The 26,464-nt window shown below is 35.4% G+C and overlaps 1 protein-coding gene across 1 annotated transcript in view; it reads right to left on the reverse strand.

Annotated features, from left to right (window-relative positions):
* Window positions 1-26,464, reverse strand: part of SPEF2 (sperm flagellar 2) — an 89,236-nt gene that overhangs the window by 24,889 nt on the left and 37,883 nt on the right. The window contains exons 19-28 of the mRNA XM_049795788.1: window positions 24,921-25,063; window positions 23,281-23,408; window positions 23,037-23,175; window positions 20,453-20,590; window positions 17,813-17,973; window positions 16,781-16,964; window positions 15,824-15,989; window positions 12,181-12,303; window positions 9,232-9,370; window positions 7,685-7,914 (exon numbers count right to left, since the gene is read on the reverse strand). Of these exons, the coding sequence (XP_049651745.1) occupies window positions 7,685-7,914; window positions 9,232-9,370; window positions 12,181-12,303; window positions 15,824-15,989; window positions 16,781-16,964; window positions 17,813-17,973; window positions 20,453-20,590; window positions 23,037-23,175; window positions 23,281-23,408; window positions 24,921-25,063 (1,551 nt within the window). The remainder of the gene's footprint in view (window positions 1-7,684; window positions 7,915-9,231; window positions 9,371-12,180; window positions 12,304-15,823; window positions 15,990-16,780; window positions 16,965-17,812; window positions 17,974-20,452; window positions 20,591-23,036; window positions 23,176-23,280; window positions 23,409-24,920; window positions 25,064-26,464) is intronic.

A 26,464-nucleotide genomic window follows, 5' to 3' on the forward strand; every position in this document is an offset into this window, starting at 1 on the left:
CATCAGTGCCAGAACAAAAATTATGAATGTTTTCCCCCAAATCCACATTATGTTTACGACACGGTGCACAAAACATTATTCCTCTTTCATCATCATATTTCAACCAAGAGTATTTTGTTAGCCATATTTTTGGAAACTGGCGATTCCTCTTTGTTCTCTGATGTTCCAAGTCTTTCTTCTCTTTCTCTCTGTCAGCAACTTCTCTCTTGCTAGAAGAATTACTCTTGCTTTTAAATTGTTTCAGTGCTCTTATGGCTATAATTTAAAAAGAAGCAACTAAATATAAAATAGTTTTTATTTCATAAATAATCAATTGTATATTTCTTTTTTGGGGGTCCATACATATTTATTTTATTAATTTGAGACTAGAATGTGACTTGAAATAAACAGCCATAAAAGAGAACAAGGAAAACTGAGATCTACTCTTACATCACTTGGAGGCTACTCAGAACCTTTGTAAGAAATGGTCAGTTTTGACTCCAACTTCCTTTTGACTACCAGAAGTTTGTCAGAATATGCAATCAGTAAAATGCAGAAGCATCGATACCATTTTTGAAACACAGAAAAACAGAGTTAGGGAGTGGAATTCAGAATGGTCTTTCAGGCAAAATGTCTCCCAAAGATACTACTGAAGTCACAAACCTATTACGATGCCCATTACACCTGACATTAACAGAAAAGTTAACTTGGAGCCAGTCTGTAAATACATAATCAAATACCTGTCATAGAATGCATAAGATGTTCTAGGGCATATGTAGCTGATCTTATCTTCTTAAAATATATTTATCTGCAGAATGATTTTAGTACTGTTTTGAGAAAGAGGAACTGTATAAGCTTCACATTTTGTTCTCAAAATGGAAACATTCTTAAAGCATTGAGATTGTTCTCAATATTATTTTCCCAAATTGTTCTCAAGATGGTAATTCTTATATTTTGTAGGACTGAATGCCATAAGCTGATGTTTTTGAAAATTTTCTCTCTAGAGCTCATGAATCTCCTACTTTTGGCAAGTAATTTAATGATTCTTTTAGTACACTGTTGCCATAAGTTCATGACTTTGAAAAGAAAGCAGTCAAATAATGAAGGCAATTTCCATAAAGAACTGAGGCAATAAAACTAAAAATCTGTTCATTGGGAAATAGCAGAAGTAAAGCAGTGAGGAAATGACCTAAGAACAATCTGACTCCCCACTCTCCTTGTTGTGATGTGTACATCAAGGGGCAAAATTAACAATTGCATTAAAATAATCATAGAAGGAAATGCCATTTCTGGTGCTTTAAAAGACCTTAAGAAAAAGAGTCCCTGTACCCCACTCTTCTCTATCTTACAAGGGCCAAATTTTCATATATGCATTATACAATTTGTGAGAACTGTTTGTTTGTTCCCATTGTCATAAAAATGAGAGTTTGTCTGTTCCATTCTATTCTGAGCATGCAGAAAGGCCATAATATTAAAAAATGTTAGGAACATGCAGTTTAAATACATTTCCATTATGAGCGATTCTTTCAAAGCACTTTAAATCTGAGGTAGCAGCTGTGGTCCAAATGGACAGCAAAAACAACCACACCACAGAAGTTTTTTCTGACGTGTGCCCAAGTACGATACCCAGGACCAAACAGAGAGGGGGAGAAGCTTTCTTAACATACAGTAAAGATTAAAAATATTCCCTAAAACTAGGTAGCCACAAACTGCAAGAAAAGGTGAAAAAGAGATGGGGGACAGGATTAATGGATTTGAAACTGCAGAAGTCAGGGGGTGGAAGGTACAAAATGGTTGTAACACCTTTGTACTGCCTACTGCTTTTTCAGGTGTATGGGCACCTGTAGAAATTTGCTGTTGATTAGGAAAATGGGGATCAGAATAGATTCTGTGAGTCACTGTCAGGGATAAGATTCCCTGTAAGAAGGAACTTCAGTCACCAACATTTTTCAAGTTTTGAATTTTTTTACTTCAAAACACAAGGGTTTCAACTCTTAGAAAAATATGGTTGGGACATCATGTGTTTATAAGTGATCTGCTTTATTTGTCTTTAGAAAGACAGCATATCCTACAGTGTGTGAGAGCAGTAACTATATAGCTAAGAGGCATGAACCACCACATCAGCTCTATAACCAATCTAAACTATGATTATACTCATTGCAAATCCTCCCTCTAGTATATTCTTACCATGCTTACCTAAGGAAATAAGGTCATGCAGTTATGTTGCCTATATATCTTTACATCAATTTGTCTGTCTGCCAGTTCTCCCTCACTGGCCAATTTGAAACAAGTTTGTCAGGAGGGTAGAGTTATGAAGGTCCTATAAATTTCTTTCAGATCTGAGATACAGGAGAAAGATCCTCAAAACACTCCTGCTGAGGAAAAAGCAGGGAGGTGACCAGTTTTTATCCACTCTGTGGCCAAGAGGCCTAAGTCAGCCTAAACTCAGTTCCAGACTACACAGCATTCAGTGCATCCTGGCCATAGCTGTGCAAGCAAAACACATAGATAAGATGACATGAAAGAAAGGCAACAGTTGTTGGGTTTTTTTTAAATGAGGCTAACAGACATGAAAAGGAACAGGAGGACTAGTGGGAGGAAACTGGGAACATGGGAAAAGGTGGGATTTGTTGCAGTGGTACTATGGAAAGAACACAGGATACAAAAGAAGTCCAGTCTACTACTTCTGAAGCAACCTCTTTTTCACATAAACGTTTGTCATCAATGAAATAAAAATAAAAACTAATATAGAAAAAGCTATACAATGTAGAATTGTTTTTCATGAAAATATTTTTAAAAGTCAATATCATTCACTGATACACAAGGTGACACTGACAAGCATTTACATGTTTCAATAACCAGTGCAGAAACATAATAAAAAAATGCAAAAAATTAGTGAAGAAATCAAGAGTAGGACCATGAGTGAAACCGAAAACAGAAAAATAAACATTAAAAAAGGAGCATTAAGAATGACAGCGGCATAAGTGTACAGTAGGTGTGTACCCTGTGAACCAGGACTGAAATTTTAAAGGGACATAAGAAATAAAGAGCAACCACCATGCCTCATTTATAAGGCACAGATATACAAATGAGACTATTTTTTAATGATACACGAGTTGGCAGAATATTTTCATACATATGAAAGTATTTCCCTAAATCGAGGATCTGTAGTAAAGATTCAGATTACAAATTTAAACAGGCAACAAAATATGAAGAAATTGCAAACCTATAATAGAGATAAAAATTATTTTAACATTTTACTCCCTTTTCATCAGATTTTACCAAAACATTTAAACAGATTCCTGTTCTTCTCCATTTTCATTGAGAAAAATGTTTCCATAGCAATTTCTGACTAGAAGTTTGGACGATGATCTATGCAAGTTATGCACCAGAGTCTGTAACAATGCTACAAGGGATGAATGAGTGAAATAAACCCTGAGGCTGAATCATATTAATCTAACTTTAGTAGTCTAAAAGCTAGTAATATGGAATACTTCTGTCCTTAGATGAAAAAGACAGGAGTCGCAAAAATATTATTAATTTCCTGCAAGATATTGAGATTCTCATCACCCCCTACAGGTGATTTCCACTGTAAATATTTACTTCATTTATTCACTAATTATTACTGAATCTGCTATGTTGTATGTCCAATCTTCACTAATTAGCAAGAACTGGGTTTTTAAATATAGAATCACACAGAGTAAGGTATGCCTGTTGCTGCATAATCATGCTGATTGAAATCTTAATACTTGTATATATATCTATTCAAATGCACAGAAACATATACAAACATTAAACATCTTTCATAAAAGTAACTGGATATGCAGATTTTTGAACACCATAGGCAAACAGTCAGAGACTTCTGAAATTACATAACATACATGATTTAGTAAGAGACATAACAGGATGCATAAGTGAAACTGTCAGTAGAATTACCAAATTTTCCATTATCTGTAGGGAGAGGTATTCTATCTATTCTGGATCTCTGATTAAGGGTTTTATATCCCCAAAGTTTAGGCATTTTCTACCTATATCATTTGTCTAGCAAAAGATATTTCCTCTGTCTACAAACTTAACTCTTCTTATTTTCAAATTTTGAAAAGAAATATAGTCTTAGAAAAGAGAAGTTAGAGATGATGAACTTTCTGTGCTCACATATGGACTTCACTCTCTCTTCACATCCAAGTCAGGTCATGAGGATTACCATCTTAAGCTCTTGAATTGTTTCTACAAAAGCACTTGGGAAGAGAAAGCATAATCTACAGACATTATTCAGGATCAGCATATAATTCTGACTGTTCCACTCAACAAAATATTCTATTAAAATGGTAAAATTTTAGCCAAACTAGATGCACACTTTAATCTGCCTATCTGTTCCAAATCTAGCAACACACTAAAACTCAATTGACAAGTCTACAATTTGAAATATAATAGCAATACAATTTGGTCATAGGCTGTCCTCTAGATTTTACTGGTTCACATTTTAGCAGAGTATTTTATAGTTTTATAAATAAGCATTTGAAACATTTTCTGGATATTGGATGTAGAAGTTTTTTAAACCTGACGGAAGTTTATTTCTGATGAATAATCAGTTCTATAATTCAAACTGGAATGGTTCATGAGGATCATGACTGTGAAAAAATGAATAAAATTTAAAATTCCTTTGTGTAATTCAGTCATAAGATGGAGAACAAAAGTCTGGGATAGAATCTGGTTTGATCTGTTTGATAATACAAAACATTACCAAAATTGCATTCTCTGAAGCACCTTTAGAAGAAAATTGAGACGTTCCAGATGTGTGCTAATTGAATTGACAATAAATGTGGTCATAGGAAGAATATAGTCCTAAAGGGAATCAAAGGAGATGAGATCTAATAGATGGTTAGTTTAATTTTGTTGATAAGAACAGACACATCCAAAGAGACTGTAGAAGAGAAAAGGAAAAAAAAGCGTTAGTAGCTCCATTTAAGACCTGCCACAGTTCTTCCTATAAAAAAGCAGAGCATTTCTGAGGCAATATATTAAAGCACTGCCATCAAGTTGATCAAAGGAGTTACTGAAATCAACAAATACTGCAGAGCCACCTTGAGTTTGGGCAATGGCACTTGGATTAATAAAAAAAAATAGTAATTTAAGTATGTCCTTATCAAGTGAAAGACTGGGTCAGTAGGTAGGAAGGTCCAGCATAGGCTGTATTTTCTGTCCATCGGAGTTTAGAATGGTGAGCAATGTGCTTCAATGGAGAACCAAGTGTGCAGGATAGAACAAAGTTGTCTGTGATGAGTCGGCAGTTCTTTAATACTTTAATTTCCTAGGAAACACAAAACTGTTTACAATTTTTATAAGATTTCTTTTGTAAATACCAAACAATTTTTAAGTATATTGGCATTCCCACCTTTTGCTTTCATTTTGGCAATTTGTTAAACATATCTTGAAAAGACATCCTTTTGACCAAATACCCTGTGAGAAAACTGTTTACATATTTATTTCTTCCAACATAATAATTTCTCCTTTGTTATTCTTTGTTTTGCTTGGATTTCTGGGTAAAATTCTTCTTCATGCTACAGAAAATAAGCCTAATATTCCATTTTCAGAACAACTTCAGGAATTTTGCTATTTAGATAGTACAGAAGATTGGTAGATTTATTCAATTTAGACTTGCCCTATAGTCTATGCCTCATGTGCTCATTTGTGTGGATTTCCATTATGAATGCTCAGAGGACTGCTTAGGTAAGAATTAGAAGACTAAGATATTTGGAAGCAAATTTAGTTCTGTTTACACCTTATCCAAGACAGGGGTTAGTTTGTTACATTCTTGTATCTCCTTTAGAGCTGCTGTCAGTTTCACTGCCAGCGTGTTGGGTGCTTTAGTGTTTTTCCCTCTTTTGTTCAGCGAGACACTAACTACTAAGGAGGCATGTTTTTCTGTTGAGCATTCTATTGAACAAGAGGATGTGAAAAATCTTCCTGATGTTTTAGGAGAGGAAGGATTTAACTGTTCCTGTGGAGTCTCTATAATGAAAGGGAGTGGTTGCCTTAGGAAATCTGGGATGTGATTTATGTGGTCTTAAAGTGTGTAACAGAATGAAAGTATTTTAAAGATGACTTGCACAGCTTGTGCTTCCCATCCTAATTCAGCTATCCAAGAAAATAAATATCTTGACTTAATAGTCACCAGACAGTAGAAGAATGCTGTTGCATGTTCTTTGGGACCTTATTTTAAACAATAATTCCTTACCATTGTCCCAGATAACATGCAACAGCATTCTTCTACTGTCTGGTGACTATTAAGTCAAGATATTTACCTTTTTGGATAGCTGTGCAATTAATCTTGGGTCAGTTTAGTGAATATATTATCAGAAGGACAATATTGTAGAAAGAAACATTTCATTTGTCTTCTTGCTAATTATTACAAATGCACGAGGAAAATAGTTGTTCTGTCTTAAACATGTCAAGAATATGAGAGTTTCTATTAGACAATTTTTTTTTTTAGTTTTAAATATCTTAATGAATAAATTATTTAAAAGCAAAAAAAAAATAAATACCCTTTTAAGTGGAATGACCAGTCAAACTGGTATCTGAGTTTCACCTCTGTGGCACTATCTAATGACTACAAATGTAGAGATTTTTAGTTTCACATGGCATTATATATGCAATACTATCTGCTAAATTAATCTCTATAGAAGAGTTTGGAATGCTTATACACACCCACGTTCCTACACTATAGATAAGATGATATGCGTCTCTCTAAAGGAAAATTGTAAACATCTTTCTGCCTACAATGGGTTCATGCTTCAAAGGTAATCGGAAATCCTCCATAAATATGCATGAAAAGCATTTCTGAATAAAGAATTAAATTCAACTTCCTTGTGCCTTTGTGACCTTATTACATAGAAGAGTTGGATCCAAGATTGTAAGTACATGTTTACACATTGTATTTCATGATCTTAGTGGCAATCATGCTAAAATTATAATTATAATATGGAACACTGGTAGTAATGAAACTCCCTTCAAATATGTGTTTAACTACTTTCCACCTCAGTTTAAAACTGCCTTACCTAAATTATTTTGTAACATTTATACAGCAGTAGGAACTAGTTTTGCAAGAGAATCTTTCCAAGCATCCTAAGCCTAAGGTTCCCATAATCAGAGGGTAGGCACACAATAAATGCACACACAAAGGAAAAAAAAACCCTTATCTGAGTTAACACTTGCAAATCACCCAAAACAACTGGCACACATTGACTTGAAGAATATAATGGTTAATAGTTATAATAGAACCTATGTAATAGTTTCAAGAAAATACTGATTTCTTTTAAAATGTGTTTTAAAATAATATAGCTTCACTGTTCACTGAGCTATGAATCTGTAAACAAGTTACAAGATTTGCATCTTTAAGCAAAGTAAGCATGACACATACCACTCTTAAAAACATATTACAGAGACACCTGTTAGAGGAATATTAATTATGTGGTCTTGAGGATATAAAGCCCATAGCAAAGACATTAAAAGCTTTCAAGTGGTCTGGTATTTCACATTTTCAATATTCTGCACTTTATAAATTACTTCTATATTTAGCAGGATCTTTAACTGTAGTGCAATCTTTAACAATATAGGTAAGTAATGTTTAGTAGCTCCCAGCAGTTTAAATTTTAAGTAGATAACTAACAGTCCCTCAGGAGTGAAAAGGAAAAATTTTTCTTACCTTTAGGTGCCACCTGTAGAAACTGCTTATGAAGTGTAGTAAGTTGTGAAATAGTTAGAGTACCACTTCCAGAGGTCTCTATGTGTGGAACATGCGGTGATAGAACAGGGTCAGGAATCACTTTTACGTCACTGCTGATGAAGAAATCTGTTTCTTCTAAAGTAATTTCATATTGGATTTTGCTAGAACTCTCAATATGATGTCGTGCAACCTCAATCAGCTTTTCAACACTGTGAAAGTGTAAATGCAGAAAAACAATGAATACTTTTAATACACAATATTAATAACTTAGGTTCAAATTTTAATGTGCTTACACTTTGAGAGCTTTACTGAAGTAATAATTATAAATCCTGTGTGTGAATTCTGTACTCAGCAAAATCATTAGGAAGCGTACCCCTCCTCTGGCAGCAAGAAATCTTGTGAAAGTGGCAAGAAATTTATATAAAGGTAGATCTAAGCCACAGAAGAAACCAGATGGAAAAATATGAAAGTATGACTCTTTATTCCATACATTTTATAGGGGTGGAGCATACATGTTCTATCTGTAATCATCCTTTAACCTATTCCAATGCCTTCATCTTCTGCTCTGCCCCTAAATCCTAGATGTACAAAGCACTTTCTAGATTAGCATTGTGGAGGGGCATATGAACACCTGTTTCAAGTGTAATGAGTATAATTTATACAGGGAAAGATGTCAGCTGTCTATAATGTTCAACTAGACATAGGTTTGGCCTGAGGTATCAGGTCAAAGAACATGATGTTCTGTAACTATTGTGTCTTTGGTAGTGCTTGTTGTCAGGAGAGCAAATAAAACTGGCTGGAAGGCAGAGGCTCAGCCTCTTTGAGGTATTGACTGTTAGAGCTTTCACATCCTACATTCATCTCTCATCTTGGCCTTGCCCTGACATGGATCAGCTAGCACTGTCCCAGGTATACTTCAAAAGTTAGTACGAGCCAGAAACATTTTCCAAAAGGCAAAGTGACCCCTTTCTTTTGGAGAGTAAAATCCTTTAATGATATGAACATAGGCCATTCTATGTCAGATGACCTAAATGTCATAGAGTGGTCCCAAACACATTTTATTTACTAGGACAGAAAAACTTGTGAAGAACTTTTTTTTTAATGGACCTTGAAATAATTTTGAGTGATGTTATACATGGTGGTAATAACACTAGGTTGAATTTTCCAGCATACATAAAGCACAGGGAAGAAAATAATCGCACAATCCAAAGTGACAGGAACCACGGAAATGATATAGAAGCTTCTGCTAAATGGAATAACTGGTTGTCTGCTGATGCTCGTAAATCTACTAAATCCGTAGTCTAGAAAAACAGCAGAACTGATAATTACCCCTACTGCTGCCAGCAATACCTTCTAATCATCCAAAAAATGAGATATTACCATTCAGGTATTTAACATAAATTTAAATTCCAGTTCATGAAAAAAACCCATATGTTTTTCAAATTATTTGCTTCTATATAAACAACTATCTTTACTAGCATAGTCTAGTTTGAAAAGATTCCTGTTTATAACTGAATATACATTACCTGGACATTTCTGCCAAGAACCTGGATCCAAGCCACTTTTCCATATCTTTATAAGCCTCTTCTGCTTTCATTGTTAGGTCTTCAACAAATGCTAAAGCTTTTTCTTTTATAAGTTCTAGTCGAGATTTTGTGGCTACCTCTGTTTAAACAGTAATGTCATCATAATTAATATTTATACAATTTGAGGAAAATTCTCAGTCTTAAGCACCTAGAGTTTAACATGTTAACCTTTTTTTAGGCAGTAAAATATTTATTTAATTTCTGATATTCTTGAACAAATAATTTTTCAGAATTGCCCCTATTGCACCATGTATTTTACAGAAGCGCGTCTTCTATAAGCATCAGAATTCACACAGTAACACATATCTTAATAAAACTAATATAGAGGTGCAGACGATGTTTAAGTAGACAGTGTCATTGAACTAAATTAACACTATACAGCAGCAGACCTAGAAGCTTAATGATGCAAGTTTGAGTACCCTGTTATGGATAAACTTTAAAGAAAAAACATCTAAATCATTACATATGTTAATCACAACAAAAGTTTGCTTTTCTGTTTCTAACCTCCAGCCCTTTAAAATTAACCTCACTAGTTTTGCTCCAGGCTCCCTATATATGAGTATTTTATACCATAAAACTCAGGCTGCATTGAAAAAGAGTTTGGATAGTAAGCACTAAGAAAATAATGAACCTTTACCAAAATTATGCATAGAGTATTTACAAGAAACTTTAAAAAAAATTGACAATGTCATTATTTTTAGTTTTCAGAATGGGAAGAACTGAGAAAAAAACCCAGTCTCTCACTGAGAGGCTAATACTTAAAAAAAGGAGCTAAAAGGACAAGAAATGGGAACAAGTCAGCAATGTGCAAACCAAAAAGGATGCCACGTGGATGAAAAGACAGCTGAGGTAATGTGTTGAGAAACACACAGAACAAGCACTGAAAGACATTCAAAGCATTTAAAAAGAAGAGTAAGGAAAGAGGACCAGTAGCTAGAGATTATTTTCAATCCTGAAGGCAAATTCAGTATTCTACCTGATTTTTCTTCATCTTTAACCTTCTGTACTGCAGAATCTTTAAAGTAATTAATATTTTATTGTAATTGGTACAGTGAATTCAAAGTTAATGACTAAAATTATTTACATTATAATCCTTATTCTACCTGCTACTTAGGTTTGGGGCTGAAACTTTCTTTAGGCAACCAATGTAGAAAGATGGACCCTGAAAAATATAAGGCATGTCCTTTTCAGGTTATTTCTCAGTCACAGCAGAATGCAACTCTGCACACTTTCTCTTTTGAGCAAGAAAGAGTTGACATTCAAAATTTTAAACACAGAATGGATTTGGGTCTCACAGAGGGTTACTTCATTTGATGGCAAAGACATAAGAGTGAAGGTTCTAAGTAACTGAAAGTACCTCAGAGGATGCTTTGTGCCTGTCTAGTCACCTTTCTTTTATACAGTTTAAGGCTGCCTTATTTGTGACTTCTCTGCATTTTCTTTGAGTAGCTGCTATCAGTATGTTACAAAGATAAGTGTATGACATTTTTTGTCTCCCTGCCTTTTCAGAAGCAGGTACTGCACAGGCCTCTGATAAAGCTGCTCTCTTAACAGTACCAGAGTAAAAGGCAAGGCACACTGACGCAACAGAGAAATGGAGTATGAAATCAACTTTTAAAACTCAGCAACTGTCCACAACTAGTGACTTTGCTAGTCTCTATATATCTGTATAACCAAAAGCACAAGCATCCAGTTACCATAGCTGCAAGTGAAACTATGATCCTCAAATGTACCAGCTACGTGCCTGTGCAATTGTGAAATATAGCTCAACATGTTTAGTCTTCCTTAGATTCTTATCTTGGCTTTTTTGTTAAGCATAAGATGAAAATGAAGCAACCTCAAGAAAACAAAACATGTCAATGAATGACTAAAATTAATCTTCATATATTAGGATGTTCAAAGTTACTACCATTCCTCTCCTCATTATCCCAAAATCTTAGAATATTAATTCCTATGCTGCTTTTTTTGACTAAACCATGTTGAAAGTGGTAGGTGCACAAGCATTTGGTCTGGTGTGGACCTAAAGAAGCCTTATGAATTTGTGGTTTGTTCATTAACTGATGTTTGCCCTCTACTTTTCATAGTAAATACTATGCAAAAGTTAGCCTGCAGAGAAGGTAATGTACATGATGATGGGCTTGCCAACTGTTGCCAAACAGAGTATCTAATGGCTAGGTTCTATCTTCCCTTTAGTGAGAAAAAGGTCTTTTCCATCTAGTCTAAACCCATCTTCAAAAAAAATTTCAATGTATTTTTGATTGGGGACTTCTGTTTTTCAGACATCTTTTGGCTGAAATTGTCCAGTTGGCTTGGAAGTTATTTGATAAGACAGAAAAAGAGTTCAGAACGACTGAACAATATGTAGCTTTTGGAAGGGTTTGTCTGGAAAGGAGTTTGTAAGAATAAACAAAATTGTGCCTTGCTGCTTGAATCCCATGCAGCTGAAGGAAGAGGGAATCAGAGAGAAGAGCATCAATGAAATACATCATTGCCAACAAATTCTTTCCCAGATCAAAACATTTCAAATACTGAATTCAATTTAATTGAATACTGATGAGTGGCTAACCACCTATATGAAACTTACTCTGTCATGATGAGTACTTGCTTAGTCATGGAAAATGAAATTAAATTAAATGAAATAGAAGGGAACAAAAAGAAGAATGAAAAACACATTTCTAGTTTAAATATATTCACCACAAAATCACTGATGACTACCACCCTAAAAAAATTCCTGATTTCTCCAGACACTCCTTTCTCTCCCCTCCTTTTTCTTACTTATCCATCCATCCATCCATTTTTCCTTGAGTTTCTGGCTAGTTTTGACTACTACACTACCTAAATTAGGAATAACAATCACCCTCCAACATAAGTAACAAAATACTAACATACCTTCATGTTTCAAAGCACTGAAATATTCTTGCTTTATCTTAACTGTCAGTTTTCGTTTCTTTAATTCCTCTGGGTTTATAGGAGCTGGACTGACTTCAACCACAGATGCAGTGGAAGGTGGTCCTGCAGGAAAATAGACCTCTCACTGTCTTTGGACGTTGCTGGTAAGTTTGTGTATCTCTACACAGGCACTCACAAGACAGCAAATATTTTAAAATGAAAAATGGCACTTTCCACCTTACTTGATGTGACCATTTCTGAGAATACAAAGCGGGGTTACTCAGGTGTCTTATGTCCACATAGCATATTTAGATTTCTTCAAATGTTATTTACATCTGCAAGACATGCTAAGATTAACACTGCATAAAATTACTTCAGCATATACAACTGTATTAAAATTGATTAAATAACACCCTAAAATGTATTTCTAAATGAAGATCATGAATCATAAAATCGTGTAGGTTGGAAAAGACCTTTAAGATCATCGAGTCCAACTGTCAACCCAACACCACCATGCCCACTAAATCGTGTCCTGAAGTGCCACATCTATGCATTTTTTGAACACCTCCAGGGATGGTGACTCCACCACTTCCCTGGGCGGCCTATTCCAATGTCTGACAACCCTCTCAGGAAATAAATTTTTCCTAATATCTAACCTAAATCTCCCTTGCCTCAACTTGAGGCCATTTCCTCTCGTCCTATGTCCAGCCACCTGACAGAAGAGACCAGCACCCACCTCACTACAACCCCCTTGTCGTGGTTTAACCCCAGCCAGCAACTAAGCACCATGCAGCCACTCACTCACTATCCCCCATCCAGTGGGATGGGGGAGGAAATCGGGAAAAAAAGTAAAACTCCTGGGTTGAGATAAGAACGGTTTAATAGAACAGAAGAGAAGAAACTAATAATGATAATGATAACACTAATAAAATGACAACAGTAATAAGGATTGGAATGTACAAATGATGCGCAGGGCAATTGCTCACCACCCGCCGACTGACACCCCGCCAGTCCCCGAGCGGCGATTCACTGCCCCCCACTTCCCAGTTCCTATACTAGATGGGACGTCCCATGGTATGGAATACACCGTTGGCCAGTTTGGGTCAGGTGTCTTGGTTGTGTCCTGTGCCAACTTCTTGTGCCCTGGCTGGGCATGAGAAGCTGAAAAATCCTTGACTATAGTCTAAACACTACTGAGCAACAACTGAAAACATCAGTGTTGTCAACATTCTTTGCATGCTGAACTCAAAACATAGCACTGTACCAGCTACTAGGAAGACAGTTAACTCTATACCAGCTGAAACCAGGACACCCCTTCAGGCAGTTGTAGAGAGCGATCAGGTCTCCCCTCAGCCTCCTCTTCTCCAGGCTAAACAGCCCCAGCTCCCTCAGCCGCTCCTCACAAGACTTGTGCTCCAGGCCCCTCACCAGCTTGGTTGCCCTTCTCTGGACACGCTCCAGCACCTCCATGTCTTTCCCGTAGTGAGGGGCCCAAAACTGAACCCAGGACTCGAGGTGCGGCCTCACCAGTGCCCAGTGCAGGGGGACGACCACCTCCCTGCTCCTGCTGGCCACACCATTTCTGATACAGGCCAGGATGCTATTGGTAGGTGTGCCTCTTGTGATCCTAGATGACCACAATGATCTCTTTGACCCTAATCTCTACCAATTTATCACAACCAGTACATAAATAAACCTCTTTTGAATAATAGTTATTCCTTCTGGGGCAAATTCAAGTTTAGCAAACTGTAGTAAAAATGCTATGTTAGTCAGTTACCATCAAAGCAGTGAAAAGAACAAAGAAGCTATTTTAAAAAAAATCATAATATGTCAGAAGAAAAAAAAAAAGAGGTATGTTATTTCATGCTTTTCTAAGCCATTCTGTTAGCTGCTTTTGCAGCTTGTTTCAACTTACATATCGATGAACAGACATTGTAAAGATATTTTATCATGTTTTTAAAGATTGCATGAAATTCTGCGGCCCCAATACTTTGACTATAACTCAAAAATATTAAAATATTTGTAACTGCTTTGTCCAAGAAGAAGAGCAGATGGAGATGTTACAGAAAAAAATAATGACATCTGCATGATACCTAAGGTCAACTTAAAGCAAATGATCAAATCTAGAAGTGATAAAAGTACATGTGACAAGTAGTATTACTCAGTTACCACCCTATGGCTGTATCCTAGGGAATTATTCTGTTACAGGAGCACTACACTGCATTCGGCATGAAATCAAGGTTGATACTTCAGTTACAGACACATTAGTGGACACTTCATCTTCTACCATGAGGAATACACAGCTGAGTTCTGGCTGCAGTTCTGTCAATTCATAGTTTTGTGACTTCAGGTAAGTCATCTAGTACCAGGTCTGAACAAAAATTTAGTTCCAAGAAGCAAACCACAAACTCCAACCTAGTCACTTAGCATACAATAGGTGACAGCTGCTGATTTTTTATCACAAAGCTTTTCCAGAAATCTGAAAACTTGCTACTCTCTTGGCTGGACTGAGATGCTAAGCACACACCTAAGGCCCCCTGGGGCTCACAAATTAGGTATCCATGTGGCTAAGTATTTGCAGGGCTATACTTGTTCACTGTACTATGAGCAGAATCAACCAGAGAGAGAGCACTGACTGCAGTGCAAATAAAATGTCCTTCATGTCAAAGAAAAAAAGTCAGCTGCTTTATGCATAGTAACTCTGCAGTTACAGCTTTCTCACTTGGAGTACCTGAATTTCAGGCTATCCTCACACCCACAGGGCTTAAGCCCCTCTCTTGCTATGTGGAATGTCTTTACAAAAGATACAACGTTTAGGCTGCTAGCCTTGCTTCCTGCTGGAGCTATGACATTTTGCAGAAAGAAGTGGAAGTTACTTAAACCACTACCTGCTCAAGGAAGTATTTATGAAAAAATGTATAAACAGCATTGCATGGCAGAATTCCTTCCAACAGACTGCCTGAATTGCTAGGCTAAAAAGATAGAGGTTTTTAGGTCTGTTTCTCTTTTGCAAAAAAAATTTGTATTCTCACCTGGTTGGGCAGATTCTTGCCAGGCCTATGAACAAGATCTACCTCAGTGGCAATCTGCTCTTTCTTAGGACTACATATGCCATTAGATTTTATGTTCTTTATTTACACCACATTACAGTTATATATAAAAATGATGGACCTGGATAGATGCATGCTACTATATGGTTGATAAATTCATTCCAAAATATCTTGGGGTATTGGATAATTTATCCATTCTATTCCAGTACTTTTATTTTAATATTTGAAATATTTTGAATTATGGCTGGCAAGTAGGCAGAATTTAATGGAATTTTATTTAATCTGATAAACTAGATCTAACTGTTCAATTCCAAAACAGCACATGGAGAAAAATTAATACTTACTTCCTAGGTTCTGTTTAGAACATTTATTACTACATAATAATAACGACAACACATATGATTAAATAAGTGCAATTGCCAATCAAAAGCCTCTGCACTACCAGCTTTTCACATTGATATGTCACACTTGATGTCTCAAAAGAGAAATTAAATCCAAATTAAATGTCTTGCCTTACTCTTTTCTGTATTACTGACATATTTACATTTCACTAATTTCAAGCACTGCTAAAACAAATTCTGCATTTCAAATACCTTTCTTTTTAGTAGCTGATTTTGGAGAAAGCTTTTTGGTATCTTTGGCATCTTTCCCAGCAGCTTTGCCTGGCAGTGTCTGTGAAGATTTCAGATCTTCTTTCAGTTCTAGCTGCTGATGTTCTTTTTCTTCCTCCATTTCTTTAGACTGTATTTCAGCTGTTACCTTGACACCATAGTCACACATAGCAAAGTACATAGTATCAACACAGTACAACTACTGTTTTAAATAGCCTATACTTGCTGAAAGTAGGTGCTGAAACTTAAATAAAACAAAGGAGATATTTTAACTGATAAAATTTATTACATTTTGATTATTTATCAAAAATAAAATTCTACAGCAAAAATGGAAGACAGAGAGAGAGCAGTTTTAATTCTTGTAACCCATTACCTTTAGTCTAGGAAAAAGTGAGAAATATAAGAATCAACAGTATGGAAAGCAAGGCTACAGTTATACTGCAAGGGTGCAGAAATTAACTTAATTTAAAATTAACAAAGAGAGAAGAAAAAGTGAACTGAGAAACCAACCATTTGAAAAGCCCACCTAATTTACTTTTAGCTATATATGAAGAAGAAAGTAATCATAGCTTTTTAAGTTGTGCAAGGTTTGAGTAAACATTGCATCACAGGATAAAACTTGTCCCCATTCTCATGCTTCTATTGAGGGATAAGGGAAGAGTTTATCACAGAAGAAGTAGATATATAGAGTCAACATTCAAATTATTTCTCTCAGTAATGGAATGAAAGGGTCAGTTATAAATATGGAGGTGCTGATAATACAGAGATTCCAACATTTTCCTCATAGAAATACAAACCTGTTCAGTGGAAATATCAGTGGTGGAGCAAGAGGCATGAAATTGAGATACAGTGTGTAGACTGTGTGTTTAGGCTGCCTACTGAACGGGAAACTTTGGCTGTCTGATCCAGAAATGTTGAAGTAAATAAAACATTCCTTACCATATCTGATACTGCTGTTACTGCTGTTTGCCATGTATCAGTAATAAGATTTTCATCTTTCCCCAGAGTGGCCACTCCATTTTCAGAATTCTCATCCTTAGTACTCTTCTGTAGAGTTCCCTTGCTTTTTGACTTGGTAATATTTATTTCTGGTGAAGGCAGTTTCCAAGAAACTAGAGGAATCCTTAAAAATAAAATATAAGGCATAATTCACACTCCTCTTTATAAAAAGTGTTAATTTGTAACTACATTGGAGAATATGCTAAGAGAATGAGAATACTATTTTCAAAATTTGCCATAGCAACAGAAAAGGGATGAACTTTCCTTATGACCAAAAGTGGTGTAAGACAAGAAAACTGTCTAGTTTAACTACCAAAGCTAAGGAATAATAATAGATGGTTAAAACTATATCAAATTACTGCGTAATCTGCTGATATATTCCACAAGGGCTAGAAGCACAGACTCATTACTCGGATAGTTTCTAAATTAACTGTAAGTATTTTAGAAGAGCAAGTGTCATTATTGACAGCATTTTTGATATTGTGAACTATTTGGTGGTATCCCTTACTTTTTAATATGGCATTCAGTTTTGTGCATCTTTGTAGGCAACCTTGATTTATATTTGTCATTAGATAACTGATTTAATTATGTCTGTTGGTGCAAATTTTAAACCTGTTAATGTTCCATAATAACATTTACGTTAGTTATGTGAGGATTGTGCTGGAAACTGTCAGCAATCCAGAGGGAAGTAGGAAACATTTCTATAGCAGATTTCTCTCAAATGCAGATTTTAAAATGTTTTATAATTCAGAGATGCATTAGTGAAAATTATATAGGTAAATCAGTAAAGAATCAGGGAAAAATTAAACCTATAACATGATTCAAGATTCATAATTTGACTATAATCCCTAGTTAAAAATTCTTATTTCCCCATCCTTTGAAATATACACACATCCATTTCCACATACACCCACAAAGCTATCAGTGCATTGTATTTGTTGATATTTGTATAATTCAATAATGCATTTCTACCTTCTTGATTTGTTTTGATCTTCTTTCCACTCTACATCAAAAATATCTAACAATGGGATTCTAGTAAAATCTTGAATGTCATCTGTTGGGATTTTTCCTTCCATTGCCCTATAATAGTCATGAAGAAGTCTCTTTGTATCTTGGAAACGATCCACTTCAGCCTCAAGAAGAAAGGATAGAAAGATTGCAATTCAAAACAAGACAAAACAAATTTCTGATACATTTTTAAATACATGATAGCAGAAGCAATTCTAAAACCTAAGTGTCTGAGGGAGAGCAAGAAACATAACCATATTTGTTTGAAAATTTATAGTGTATTCAATGCATACTTCTATTTGCACCTATAGTGTCTTCACACTGGTATTTCTAAGGATTAAGAAAAATCTTTGTTGTTAGAGAAGTAAAAATTATTTACAATAAATAATGTTTGATTCATTAAATTTAATTACAATATATTTTGATATATATATGTATTTCTATAGTAGCAAGTATACTAGTACCAACAAATTATAGGGACCTTTTTGTTCAAAAGAAAAAAAATCCTTAATAGCATAAAATAAAAATGATTAAGTGATGGAGAAAATATTAAAAGCCATACTTTTTTTCTGGAACAAAGAAATCAACAGTCTTTACACACCTAAGTGTCTTGAAGAACTTTTAGTGTGAATCATCTTGGAAGAAATCAAGTAAGATTCAAAAAACATTCAACACCTGTCATGTTTTGATTTATTGATACAGTATGGTCTTAGTTTCTAACTGACAAAACAGTACAAAATATTCATGGGAAAATGCACAAAACCACATTCGCAAAACAAAGGATAAAGCCTTTGTGGTGTAAACCAGCACTTATCCATAAGTTAAGGAGAAAATACATTCTAGTATAACAGTGTATACCCAGAAAGGTGAAAAGAAATCTGATAAAAGGCATTTATACAAATCTATGTGTTTATACAGTAACAGAACCACCTGGGGAATACATGTAACTTCCCACAGAAAAAACCACAGACAGAGAGCTCAGGACCAAAGAAGCCTATTTTTGGCTGCTTCTCAAACAAAGCCATAATATAAAGATATAGTTATTATATTTATAGTTCTGTAGTTCTAGCATTAATAATTCATTTATTATGGGGAGTATATACTAAGTAAAGAAAGTAAAAATGGTTTACTTTGCATTTTTCTTTAGGAAAAAAAAGTGCTTATACATGGTTAATACATGCATTTGTAATTTTAAATAGCTATTTTGCATATCCACACATGACATATCAAATTAGATTCAGAGTGAATCTCCACTGGACTGCATCATACATATCCATGAAATTCTGCTAGAAGAGAATTAGGATTGCAAAGTTATACATGAATATAAAGGAGAAAAATAAAAGATTTAAGGTCAGCAATATTACTTAAATTTGGCTCTCAGGCATATAAGTCAAGATATATTTTTTAAATACTCAGTCCTAAAAATATCCTAATTACCAGATGAATGTGGTTCAGTTAGTCAGCAGTTATTTCATATTTCAACCTCTCTCTTTAGTCAGTGGCCTTAAGTCTTTATTTAGGGCATTATTTAGACTTTTTGAAAACAGAGTTAATAATTTCCTTACTATAGCAACTGACTACTTCACAAACCTTACATAAATTACCACAACACTCATATGAAATAAAAGAGTGGTTCCCTTGTTTATTAAACGCATGAAAATAACACAGAGGATTAAAGGGGAGGAAGCCCACCTTAAGCTGCTTAGGCCCAATTTTTCAGCCAAATTAGCATCACACTGCACATGTTTAAAAAGCACTGGTTTCATTGTCTTCTTTAAAGTTGCCAAAACTTTCACAGAGTGGTCACTCAGTTTACATAAAAGCCTGTCTAGTCTAGTCTATCCCAGTCCAGTCCAGCCCTAAACCAAATTTATGCACCTAGAACAGGAGTCACAGGGAAATCTTACTTTACTAAAGTAATTAATAATCAGACTTAATGAGAGGAAAGGCTTAATGTGGCGGAGGGGAGAGCCAACTAACTGAAGGTCTCTTCAAAACTTTAAAGTTAGATGTGTGAAAGGTGGGTTATATTTGAATGGATTTTCTCAAAAGCTACCAATGACATCACATTCTCACAAACATTCATTGCAATTTTTTTTTTCAGTCGGTACATAAAATCTCAAGCCACATTGGTGAAGTTACAACTGAAATAATTTTTTGATATGGGAAATACAGGACAACATTAACAGCAAGTTGGTCTACAACAGCAGTGAATTATGTCATTTGTAAATTAAGAGCAGATGTTGATATGATCACAGAAGGATAAACAGCTCTAACATTTCTGTTACAAAACTCAGATGATTCACTACTGATAAAATTGCAAAAAGTAGCACTATACACTGCAGATTGAAAGTTTGGTGGTTGGACAATAACAATGGTATTTTTCTTAACCTTTTCTGCCTGCCAGTTAAATGTATGGAATGTCATCTGCTTTTTGTCTCTTAACTTTCTGGATAAATGAAGAAGAGGCATGAAAATTTGCTTATCTAATTCTCAATCACTCAATTATTTGGAGCCAACTATACGAAATTCTTCTGAGGCTTACTGTCCTCCAAATCTAACTCATTGTCCCCTTTCATTGCAGACTCCATAGTGGATCCATACCTGCATAAGTGAAAAGAAATGGTTCATAGCAATCCCCCTATGATCTGGTAGCCAGCCATCATTCATGATATCAGTACGTTCCTGCTCTGCTTCTTCCCTTCTGTTATCACAGATATCCCAGAGAAGATCTCTTAAGTCCTAAAACACAAAATCAAAAATGAGAAATAACTATGAATGAAAACTTAAATACCCTTTTTATTATTAAAAATTGTGGGGCTTTGCCTGTGCATAGGGCATCTTCCCATTTGGGGCTTTTTCTTTATTGTTATAGATGTCAAAGCCTGGTCAAGAAGTCATATGCTTACAGACAGCTGAAACAAATTAGCTTTACAAATGTGCCAGAGAAAAGAATACAAAGGTGTGAGATGAATGTGTAGGCTGCCTTGCATTCCTCAGGCAGAGAAGACCTATCTAAGCTAGACAAAAATGTAAAACTATGAATAGGTAAGCTCCCAACTGCACCAATAGCTTTCCACTAGAATGGTTTGCTAATACACTTACAAGAAGAATAAGGGGATGTGCAATATGAAAAATTCTGAGAAAATTGTGTCAACGCTCAAGTATTCTTCCAATTTGGACAGCTCCATGACATTTTTCTTTAACTTTCTTTATAACTAAGTGCTCTTCACCTAGTTACGATATCTAATAACAGGACTATGTGGCTCACTGACAGCACTGAAGACATACTAAGCATACAACATGCATGCAAACCCTCTGCTCTCCATTGCCATCTCTGCATGGAAATTGTGAGACAGACCTCTAAATAATAAGAGGTGATGGGAAGAGAAGAGTGCTGTTAAATGCAGTGCTAAGGTAGGCTAAGATGAGCTGTCTCTTGGGCTCCAAGCAGTTCTACAACACCTGACCTGTTTTGGGGTCAAGAGAAAACATGTTCCACACTACTAGCCCTGCAACAAGTTTAGAATTCAGGTGGTAAGTGATTCCTTATTCACCAGGTCTTGGTCTCAGCCTAATATGTCAGATCTTATTTCTCTCCCTTGTCCAAAGACTTCAGACAAATCCATTTGTCCTCTGTTAGACAAAAGGCACAGGGAAGCTGACAAATGAGTAGTCCTTGGGCTAAATAACACATCGGTGAAGGTAGCCAAGGTGAAGGCTATTGGATAGTCATGGCTGTCCATATTGTAGCATATACACGTAAGGATATGCTATGAATAAAAAAGATAGAAGCATACAACTTATCTGTTTTGCAGTGGTGAGTCAACCTTGGCTGGCTGACAGGTGTCCACCAAGCTACTCTATCACTCCCCCTCCTCACAGGACAGAGGGAGAAAATATGATCGAAAAGTTCGTAGGTCAGGATGATGAGGGAGAGATCACTTCCCCATTACGGTCATGTGCAAAACAGACTTGACTTCGGGGAATTAATTTAGTTTATTGCCAATTAGTCACAGAGCAGAACAGTGTGAAATAGAACAAAACTAAAAACACATTTCCCCCACCCCTTCTTCTTCCCAGGCCCCACTTCATTCCTGACTCTTCTGCCTCCTGTCCCCAAGTGGTGCATGGAAGAGGGGAATGGGAGGGTTGTGGTGAGTTCTTTATGCATTGTCTCTGCCACTCCTTCCTCCTCATACTCTTCCCCTGCTCCAGTGTGGGGGGTCCCTCTCATGGATACAGTCCTTCATGAACTTCTCCAACATGGGTCTTTCCCATGGACTGCAGTTCTTCAAGAACTGCTCCAGCATTGGTCCCTTTGTCTGTCTGCAGTACTCCAGGATCGTACTGCTCCAGCATGGGTCCCCCATGGGCCACAGGTCCTGCCAGAACACCTGCTCCTGCATGATGATGATTTTTAAGTCCTCTACTTCATTCTATTGAAATAATGCTATACAAAAGGAGGTCCGATGCTTTTTCCATCTCAGTGAATTCATCCATGATTCCACCAATGTTCCCTTCAACTAACAATGTTGCTAGCACTTTTTTTTCCTTTTCTTGGAGCATTTCCTGATACGATTTCAACTAAAAACCTGTTTTCAACTAAAAGTCTGTTCTGAAATATGAATCTAATAAATTCAAAGACAGCTCCACTTCCTGCCTATGTTAAACTTGTTAGGACCTTTAGTCCTATGGATTTTTGTGAAAAAGAACTCTCAGGACATGTATGACCTAGCAAAGCTCTACCTGAATCAAAACATTACAAAGAAATTCTCTGTACTTTGTATGAATCAGTTTTAGAAAACATATATTACCATATATCATTTATGGAAAAACTAACTGACTGCCAAGATTTGTTAGAATGTGATAGAAATGCCCAAACTTGTGAGTAAAATCTCTGAAAACCATAAAACATTAAAAAAAAAAGAACGCAGACAAATATTTATTTTACAGTGTGCCAGAATACCACAGTATAACCTAAAAAAAGAAGCAAAACATAAGAAAGATATGGCCAAACCCCAGAGAAATAGCTGTGAAGCACACTTTATGTGCAAGAGGAAGTGAATTAGTTTAAGAGGAGTGGTAAAAAGGAAAAAGATGTAAATAATATCATTCATGTTACATCGAGCTTGTATACAGTGAAATAAGACTTTAGGGTATATTATAACATTTGCCATTTACTTACAGTAACTCTTTGGTGTAGTTCTGCTTTTGTTTCCTCATCTTCTCGCAGGTCATCAGCAATTGAATTATAATCTGATTGCCACTGAGATACAAACTCCTGCTTAAGGTCTGGATGCTTCAAATAATCTTGGAATTTTTTTCTGTAAATTGTGGTAAAAATAATTTTGGTGTTAAAGGCATTTAGAATGCCACATAAAAAATATAAAATACTAATATTAATGTAATAAGCCACTGTTTCTACTCACCTAATGTCTGCTAAGTAATAAATCACAGAGTGCTGTTCATCCCTTAGACATCTAAGTATAGTTTTGATGGTATTCATATATGCATGTTCTACCATTTCCCAGTAAGGTACTAAAAAATCAGGTATTTCCTGTGAATTTTTGAAAACATCAAAATTAATTGATATATTTCTTGGTAACCCATTTAGCTATAGCATTAGCAAATATAAGAAAGATTATTTCATTAAATCATATTACTGATATTTTTTAATGTATATTTATTTTGCTTTACAACTATTTACAACTGATCGTAGACACTGTACCAACATATAGTTTATCATGTACATTTCTTTGGAAAAAAGTGGCAGTACTCAAAATGAATGGGAAATTCCAGCAATTCTTCCAATATCTGTGGGTTTGGTTATACTCATTAACTATGTGAAGATTAGTTTCGTTTAGATAAGTACTAAGCAAGTACTTAAGTATCAAAATTTGGTGGTACACAACTGTTAAAGCTGGTAAAAATCTAATCTGATCATATAGTATTGCAAATGTGACATTTGACTGACTGACTGTCATGAAGAGCAAAATAAGGCCCGTGGCCATAGGAAACCCAGCATATGCGAACTAATGGCAGTCATGAAGGCAAAACTGGTAAATATTAGGAAAAGAATTACAGAACAAAATACAAAGTATCATTATGCACCTTTCAAATCTACATCTCAAATACTCTACACAGTCCCAGCTCCTGATCTCAAAAAATTTACAGTAGAACTAGAGCAGGTAGACAGAAGGGCAAGAATCATGACTGAATATATGAACTGCTCCACAGGAGGAGAGTTAAACAGATTATGACTGCATTGGAGAAGCAAAGCAACACTGAGCAAAATGAAGATGTAACAGACACCTGCCACATCTTAAATACCTTCAGAGGATGATTATAGAATTATTATTCATTGTATCTCACAATAAAGAACAAGGGTCATCAAATCACCCAAGCAAACAACAGGTTTAAAGCAAAGAGGCAGAAATATTTTTTTGGAATGAGTGTAATAATACAGGCTATATCATGGAGTCTAAAAAGTAAATTGCTTCAAAAAGAGGAACGAGACATAATCACAGAAGAAAAGTCTATTGAGAGCTACTAAACGCAAAGATGCAGATATAAAGCCATCTCAGGAAACCCCTAATTTTCAGATCATTGGAAACTAGGAAGATGTCCTCAGGGAAAACATGTTAGAAAAAAGTATCCTAGGAGAATGATCAATGCACACTCTCCCCATTCTTACATTCTTTCTATGAGATCCACAACTGGCCCTTGTCAGAGACAGGAAACTGACCTAGTAAGTCTATGCCAGCATTTCATAATATTAAAAAGTATTATTATTTTGGAATCCATGTGCTATTGTTCATCATCATTGTGAAAAATATAGAAAAAAACAATGATCAAAATATTAAAGTGTGTGTCTTTAATTTATATATTTTAATAGCAACTGTTATTTATATTTTTAAATATTTCTAATACAGTACCAGTGCATCTTTCATTGAAAAATACTGAAGAAAACAACATGCAATGAGACAAAAGGTTTAGGTAGAATATGCATAAAGTACTAAGAAAAATATGTACTTTGATATCTGAGAATTTTAATCATGAATGCATGTACCTTGGGAAGTGGTTCATCTACATAAATCCATTCATCTGATCCTGGATCAATTGGCGGTGGTGCCACAGGAATGGGAGGAAGCAGATCTTGATGTGTAACTGGTAAAAGCTTTTTTCCTGAAGATATTTCTTGAGCAGACCCTTCTATATGAACATACAATTAGTACCTTCAAACATATTTTAAGTATCAATAAACAGAATTAAACATCTATGCTACTCTGCAACTTCAAAATAATGGAACCGATTCAATATTTCATTACTCAGGCGTCGTTCATCAAAAACCATACTCATCAAATCAGTGATGCCATAGTTCTAAAATCACCTTCCATTTAAGCTTATATTTCGCAGGACTGATACTTTTCTAAAACCATCACTGTGAGAAAAACAGGAAGATAATGAATTAGTATGTATGCATATGAAACAAATTCTTTACCAGGTAAACCAAGGCCAGTGGTGTTGATACAATTCTGAGATTCATTACAACTATCATTATTTCAAGGACTCCCTGCTTTATTAAATAACAGTTGGAAACACTTACAGCTTCCATGTTAGACTTAGGAAAGAGTGAATCAAGAAAAACAAACACTGAAGATGGAACAAACAGATAAATTGAGCTAAATTTGGCCTAATTTGGGAAATGCACCTTACCCTGAGAAGAAGCTGAGAAGTATGAAAGACGATGGATAGGAAAAAAGAAAGAGACAGAAAAGATCATGTGTAGAAAAAGAAACAAGTGAAAAACTAACCTGCTAACCTATAGTATAGCAAAATAATTCTGCATGTAGTTAGCAGCTTCAGAGCATGATTCAACCCTAGGATCTGAACTGACCTCTGGAAAGATATCAGCATCTCCTCAGTGACCACAGAAGGATCCTACAACAACTAAATCTTTAAGTTAACATTAATTAACTGCTCAGAATCATGTGACTGAATTCTGGCCAGTTTTGCTGTGGATTTGAAAATATTCAAAGAAAATAAATAGGCTTGCAGTAAACCACTGTTGTAACAGTCTTGTCTTTTTGTTTGAAAGAAGCTTAATATTTAAAGAATAGATGTGTTTTGTTTTACTTTAAGTGTGACAAATCTGTCTCTGAAAAACACCGTCTTGCTGGGTGCTTCAATGGAAAAACTGCTATCATTCTCCTGATTTAAATTTATTAAAAGAACAAAACTCTTGGCCACATAAAATATTCCAACTACTTCAGCTTCTGCTAAATATTTTGAGAACGAGAATCTGTATTTAGCTTTACCATGTCACTCCCAGAATGCTACTGATGTCTGACTCATTAATATACATTCTCATACCTCTGTTCTGCTTATATAAACTTAATAGTGAAGGACAGCTTGGTATCTATCAACATAAATATGAAATTAGTCATTATTAACCAACCACAGGGATTATTCCTCCACAGGGAGTAAATAGTCATTACAGTACTTCTACAAGATAGCTAGATTCTAACCAGAAAATCACAAGTCCATTTGCATCAATAGGAATTTTGCCATTAACTCCAGCAGGGCTATGAATTGTATCAAGGATATAAAAAA

This window comes from Accipiter gentilis, chromosome Z (genome assembly GCF_929443795.1).
Source record: "Accipiter gentilis chromosome Z, bAccGen1.1, whole genome shotgun sequence".
NCBI classification, from domain to species: domain Eukaryota; kingdom Metazoa; phylum Chordata; class Aves; order Accipitriformes; family Accipitridae; genus Astur; species Astur gentilis.